Source organism: Canis lupus, chromosome 30 (genome assembly GCF_003254725.2).
Source record: "Canis lupus dingo isolate Sandy chromosome 30, ASM325472v2, whole genome shotgun sequence".
Classification (NCBI taxonomy): Eukaryota; Metazoa; Chordata; class Mammalia; order Carnivora; family Canidae; genus Canis; species Canis lupus.
In genome coordinates this window covers 7,795,138-7,802,076 of record NC_064272.1, presented here as the reverse complement: position 1 = coordinate 7,802,076, position 6,939 = coordinate 7,795,138, and the positions used below count along the sequence as shown (strand labels likewise).

At 58.7% G+C, this 6,939-nt stretch overlaps 1 protein-coding gene across 1 annotated transcript; it reads right to left on the bottom strand.

Annotated features, from left to right (window-relative positions):
- Positions 1 to 2,532: 2,532 nt before the first annotated feature.
- CHST14 (carbohydrate sulfotransferase 14) lies at positions 2,533 to 4,515 on the bottom strand. Its single transcript, XM_025473182.3, has one exon. It carries the CDS (start codon positions 4,459 to 4,461, stop codon positions 3,331 to 3,333), a length of 1,131 nt encoding a protein of 376 aa, XP_025328967.1. The 5' UTR covers positions 4,462 to 4,515; the 3' UTR covers positions 2,533 to 3,330.
- Between the last annotated feature and the right edge of the window lie 2,424 nt (positions 4,516 to 6,939).

The following is a 6,939-nucleotide window of genomic DNA, read 5'->3' as shown; positions in this document are numbered from 1 at the left end:
TGCTTTTGGCTCAGGGTGTGACCCCGGATTCCTGGGGTAGGGTTCTGCATCGGACATGGAGGACCTGCTTCTCCTCCCTCTGGCTGTGTCTCTGTATCTCTCTATCTCTCACGAATAAATAAATAAAATCTTAAAAGGGGGGGTGGTGATCCCTGGGTGGCTCAGCGGTTTGGCGCCTGCCTTCAACCCAGAGCGTGATCCTGGTGTCCTGGGATGGAGTCCCATGTCGGGCTCCCTGCACAGAGCCTGCTTCTCTCTCTCTCTGTCTCTCATGAATAAATAAAATCTTTAAAAATAAATAAAAAATAAAAAAAGAAGTCCTCTTTCCTCCGAAAAGAAGGGTAGATGACAAATTAAGTCCCTCAGGGCTGTCTCCAGGGAAAAAGGGTGGCAGGTGACAATTTGTCCTTAGCAGGCCCTTCCCCTTTCACCTCAGACCCTCTGGCCCACACCACGGGGGTCCAGTTCTGGCCGTCAGGATGCTCTGTGGCCTGACACCCTTTTCTGCCTGGGAGGAGAGTCGCCAGTAAGTTAACCACATCAAGGGCTTCCTTTGACCCCCACTCCTCTGGGGCAGGGCCCAGTAAATGTCAGCTGGACTGAATTGGATTCTCTGAAAATGAGGGGATGAAAGAACTGTGGAGGGAGAATGTGTGCAAATGCCCCCAAATACAACCCGATCCACCCTTCATCTTTCTTAACCTTCCTATTCCCTCTTCTCCCCATTCCCACCATCTGCAACCTCTCTCTCCTGGAATGTGGGAAGCACAGACCTCGGTTGGACTTTGGGCAAGATACTTACTCTCTCTGTCCCAGTTTCCCTGTCTGTATAACAGCAGGATGACCCCTCTGCTATTGGTCTCCGGTGAGATTTAAATAAGGTGCGCACAACAGTTGGGGGGCGGGGCATTCTCTGGGTCTCTGTTGCCCCCACCCACCCACCTGCTCCACCACAGGCCCTGGTTAGGGGACTGAGTAGCTGCTGTAGGTCTGGAGTGGCAGTTCCAAGCCGATGGGGGAAGCAGCTAGGGAGAGAAGGGGGCTCCTGACAGGCTGGAAGCTCAGAGAAGGATCCACCAGGACTGACCAGTTGGCAGGGGACATGAACCCACAGGTCAGAGGGGCTCTGCCCAGAGACAGCTCCAGTCTCCAGGGCTGAATGGACACCGTATCCTGGCTTCTCCCCTGTTCCCACAGGCCTCTGGGGGATTGGGTATTCAATTAGCATTTCAAAGAACATCCATTTGGCCATAGGATGGGTCCTCTTACTCATTTTGTCTTCATTCATCCTCACAGGCCTCTGCTATTGTTGCAGTGATCCAGTGGAGCATGGGGAGGCTCAGCGAGGTGGGCAGGCACTGGGGGAGTGGAGCTGGCACTTGACGGGTCTGGATGACTCCAAGCACAGCGTTCTCTGGCCTGCAGCAAGACGTACACCTTGGTTCTGCCTGGCCATCTACATGCCTACTGCATGCCAGCCCCCTGGGCGAGGTTCGGGGAATGTCAAAGGAATGAGACACAGTCTCAAATTCACACAATCACATTCTCAGTGGGGGAGACTGGTAAGTAACCAGGCAGTTACAACAGAGCAAGTAAATGCTATCAGAGGTGAAGTCCCAGAGCCAAGGGGCCTCCAAAGAGGGGCATCTCATCTAGCCAGGGAATCAAGTAAAGGCCTCCCGGTGAGTCATGGCAGAGAACTATGAGAGCCCATAGAATCGCCATCCCCTGATTTCTCCTCTACAGTCGGGCCAATTGCAAGGCTAGATATAAGGGATACCTGCAAAGGGACCCTCCTCACCTCCCTACCTTCCTCCCTCCCCCTGGCACTTCTCACCACTGCCTCAGGTCCCTGAGGTATACCAGTTCCCACCGGGGGTTATGAAATAGGACTAACAAGGAAGGGCCAGCTCTGGCCTTGCAGCTCTCACATGGGCAGGGCGGGCCCAGCCACCTATTCTCCATGCCCCGGTGGTCCCGGGCCCTTGTCCTGGACAGCACTGGAGAACAGGTCACATGGAGGCCTGTCCTCTACTGCTCAGACTGTATTCCTCCTACATCGTCCACAACCTCCTCTGGACCTAAGTCAGTAAGCCCTGCCCCTCGCTCAACTCCTTGCCTTCTGTGTAATTCTCAGTGCCAAGAATAACCTCCCCTGGCTCTCGCCTCAATCCCCTTTTTCATCTGGGGCTTCCTGAGTCAAGAAGTATTCCTGCCTAAGAGGAGAAGCCAATGTCTCATACCTACCCCCTTCTTCCGGGAATAATCCATGTAGGGGTGGTGCTCAATATATGGGGTTTGTCCTAATGGGACTTGTCCTTCGGTGGCACCCCAGAAGCTGAGTTTGTGATCTGGTATGGCCTATGGGAGGCCCTCAAAGGCTCCCTGGAAATGGCCCACTAGACTGGGCCAAGCAACTTACACTTGGTGTGACTTTCTCTACCTGCAAGCTCCCTTTCCTGACCTGGGGACATAGGCATCATGGAGAAACTGGACACACAGGAGCTCAGAGGGAGAATTTCAGATGCTGGCTTTGTATACAAAACAATTTTATTAAAAATTCTGCAATTTGGAAAACAAAGCCTTCACAAGGATTCCATCAGAAAGTACAAATTTTAAATAAATGAGTCAGAAAAGAGGCAGCCAGATACACCAGCCACAGTCCTGGCCTTGGGGGAAGGGAGGAGGTGCCCAGAGCCCCCAAAAAGCTGGGCACATGGGGTCTTTGGATGCGTGCAGGGCCAGGTCCTGGAGCTACCAGGCAAGGGCCCTCAGTTTTCCTTTCCTTGGAAAAACGGAAAGAGCCTGGAAAGCAAAGGAAATTTTGAGTCTGAAGCAAAAAGGCACAAAAGCCATTTGTAAGGCACAAATGCTGACTCCAGCCCTGAGGCACAGGGAGTGGATGAATGGGTGATCAGAGCCCAGGACCCGGGCTCTGGTCATTCTTCTGACTGGTGTGACCTGTAGGTTTGGCCACAGGTTAAGGTAGACCAAGTGGTGGACGGCACAGTCCCGGCAGCCAGGGACCTGGAGCCAGTCTTTGGAACAGATGTGTTACTTTACTGGCAAACTGGTGTCTGGCCCCTGGCAGGGCAAGAAGGGTCACATGGCCCCTAAGAAATCCCATCAGTGGGGAGCACCAGGCCTCCTGTCCAACCCTGCACTCCGAGCCACTGTGGGCACTCACCCTGGACCAGAAACTTCCGAGGGCAGTCCTTGCCATCCAGGCATCTGGAGAAGCCCCAAGTCCCCAGAGCCAGGGTTTCTCTAAATGGGAGGCAGCTGGCATTGTCGAAATCAGTCCCCAACAGCTGCTGGCCCATACCACGGTCACTGGTGACAGGCCTCCCTGGTAACATTAGGCAGCGGGTAGGCAAAGAGGGAGAAATCTAGGATATACTTAGGCAGCACATCCTGCAGGAGGGCCCGTGGGGCACTGCACAGGTGGTAGTGCAGACTTTCCGGGCTGGCCGGCCGGTACCAGGCCTGGCGAGCTGGGAACCGGACCTGGGGCGGCGCCCGCACCCACTCCAGCACCTGGTTGGCGTCGGCCTCCAGCCGCTCGTAGGAGCCTACAAAGTCATAGTGCACCGCACAAGGCTGGCACAGGTGGTACACGGGCATCCAATGCTCATTCATCCGCTCGGGGTCCTCGTCCGCCAGGTACCTCAGGAACTCGGGGAAGGTGACATCGTCCCCCGCGGGGCTGGGCCCTGCTCCCGCCCGGTACCGCCTCACGATCTCAGCCCCGTAGCGCTGCTGGTACTCTCGGATTTCGCCGAACTTGTTGCGGTAGGCGGAGAGGAGGCGCTCCAGGGGCTCGCGCACGAACAGGAACTTGAAGTAGTGCTGTAGGCGGTGGCGGATCTCCTCGGGCCGCAGGTCGGCCAGGAACACCAGGTCGCTGCGGTGGTCCATCTTGAGGCGGACGTCCACGCTGTCCAGGGCGCCCGCCAGCACCTTCAGCACCCGCTTCCAGTTGGAGCAGGCCACCTTGGGGACGTAGCAGTACAGAAAGCGGTAGCGGTCGCTCACGAGGATGTGGCGCAGCAAGGTGCGCCGCTGCCCCACCGGCAGGTCCCACGGGTCCCGGGGCATGCCCGGCTGGCCGCACACCGCCCGCAAGGTGCGGTTCCGGACGTCCTGCCTCACCTGCCAGTCCGAGTCCCCGGGCTCCAGGGGCAGCGGCCCGGGCCTGGGGAGGGCCCGGCGCCAGGCCGCGGCCTCGCGGCTGGGGGGGTGCAGGGGGAGCGGCTTCACCTCGGCCAGGATGCCCCTCTCGATCATGAGCAGCAGCCCGCTGGAGGCCACGATCACCGCGAACATCAGCATGGACGGCAGCAGCAGCGGCGGCGCCCCCAGCCCGGCGCGGGCCCTGCCCAGCGGGGCCCGCCTCAGCGCGCGGCCCAGGGGCTCGGCGCCATTTGGGGCCGCCAGGGGGGCCAGCGGGCGGGGGAACATGGTGCTCCCGGGGCGGGGGCCTGCGCCGGCCCTGCCGACCTGCGGGCCGCCCGGGAGGCGGGCCCCGTGCTGGGGGCGGGGGCGGGGGCGGGGGGCTGGGGCCCGCAGCGGCGGGGACGGCCCCGGGGAGGGGGGCGGGAGGCGGGAGGCCCCGGCGCGCGCGGAGGCGGCCAGCTCCCGGGCTGCGGCGCCGGAGCGGGCGGGCGGCGGGCGGCGGGCGGGCGGCGGGCGGCGGGCGGCGAGGGACGGTGGCCGGATGTCCCGCCCGGCGCTCCCCGCCCCCGGCCCCGCCGTGACACAGGCGCGGGGGCGGGCCCAGGCCGGGGGCGGGGAGAGAGGCCGGCGCCCCTGCCCCGGGCGGGCGAGGGAGGGCGCGTGCGGACCCCCCCGGGAGAGGGCGCCGGAGCGAGGGCCGCCCTGGTGCTCCGGGCTGCGGAGACAAAAGCTGCCGAGGCCCGGAAGGCGGGGGGCGCGTGCCCTCGGGGAGTCGGACGCGGGACCTGCGCTCTGGCCTGAGACCTTCCTCCAGCCGCGGGTCCGCAGGCTGAGGGCCCCGCAGCGCGGCGCCGAGTCCAGGCTTTCGGGGAAGCCTTCCTTGCCCCTCGCAGGAAGCGGAGTCCCCAGTGTGCGCCCCCGGCCACTCCCGTCGAGAGGAGCGAGGCTGTCAAGCATTGACCAGTGGCTCATCTCCATGGTGACCGTTGGGTTTAGCAGTACCTGCCGGATGCCCTGTTGGTCGGCTGGGTAATGCTTCAATGCCTGGGAGTGGAGTCTTCTCCCCTCCTGTCTTTCTTCCCCTAGGCCTGGAGAGGTGGGATGACTGGGACACTCTGGTGAGGGGCCTATGGCGAGTGGGTGCCTGGTGGTCACAAGAGTGATCAGGACACATCCCGAAGGGTGAGGAGCGGCACAGAGCCGCAGAATCTGCCTGCCTGGAGCCAAACGCGCAGTCAATGGCACCGGGCGGATCGGGGAACGCCTAGGACAGCAGTGGCCAGCCTTTCCCCACCTGAACTGGGCACTGGCAAAGGCTCCAGATTTCATCCTGTTACGGATGTGTGGGGAGTAGTGATGCGATCAGGCTCCACATTTACCAGGCAGGTGCCTGCTCAGTGTTTGGTATTCTCTTTCAGTTGTCAGAGTTGCCCTGGGGAGGCAAGTACTACAGGCGTTCCCAAGGCACAGCTGAGGAAATGGAGAGGCTCTGCGAAGCTGAGACTCTATATGGGTCAGTCTGATTTTAAAACCCACACTCCTAATCACCGCCTCTTGGAGATTAATGGACAAACGTGAAATGGTTGGGAGGAAGCAGCTGATCCCAGGTTATAGTATTGAAGGGCTGAATGGAATGGGCTGAGTAGATGCCAGAGGCTCGGAGTTCAATGGGAGAACGGAGGTGCCGCTGATCAGATGATTTCAGAAGCATGAAGGGTCCAGGGGAATGAGATGAAGCTTGCCGGATGGCCCCCAATCCTTAGCGTTGTGAGTGCACTGGTGGCTTCGCTTCTCAGTAGGCTCCCAACAGCTCACTGCCTGATTGCTGGGGTGCATCTGAGGATGCACCACCCACGGATTTAAAAAAATTTTTTTTCATCCACTGATTTCTAAGTTGGCCTCAGGTTCAGCCTTCACTGAAGTGCTTCCTTGTTTCCAATAGCACCGAATGTAGATTTCTGGCATTGGGATTATTTTTTACTGGAATCAGTTTTTTAAAACAATAAATGTTTTTTATACTAGAAGAGGGGGGAAAAAAACCTTTGAAAACTTTTTGATAATTTGGGCTGACGCTCATTCCTCTGAAGAGTCTTCTGTGATAGCAGTCACAGCAAAGTAGTCTGAGTACAGGAATGGCCACTTGGTTTGTGGGGAGTCCCTGGGCGAGGTGCTTGTCTCCACACCAGTTTCCTATCTGTAAAATGATAGGGCACCGGGCAGCCCCGATGGCGCAGCGGTTTAGCACCGCCTGCAGCCCAGGGCGTGATCCTGGAGACCCAGGATCGAGTCCCATGTGGGGCTCCCTGCATGGAGCCTGCTTCCCCCTCTGCCTGTGCCTCTGCCTCTCTCTCTCTCTCTCTCTCTCTCTCTCGCTCTGTATCTCTTGTGAGTAAATAAAATAAAATCCTTAAAAAACAAAACACTGAAGCAATCTTTAAAAAAAAAAAAAATGATAGGGCACCATCCACCTCATGGGACTCTTGTAATGGCAGGGCTATAGTTAAGTCTGTGGCAGTGTCTGTGCCACTAATATCCTCTACTGAAATGCACCAGCCCAGATGTCCATACCAAAATGAAGAGGGTGGGGCAGCTCCATCCTGCCTCCCACGAACCCCCATGGCCATAACGCTTGCTCTACACTGAGTATGGTCAACCCTGAGACTGGGCTGAACCAAGATCCAGGCAGTCACAAACCCTTGGCCCATGAGGACTTTCAGTCCCTTGGCAAGGAGTGACACAAGACACAAAGGCCCTGGGACAGTT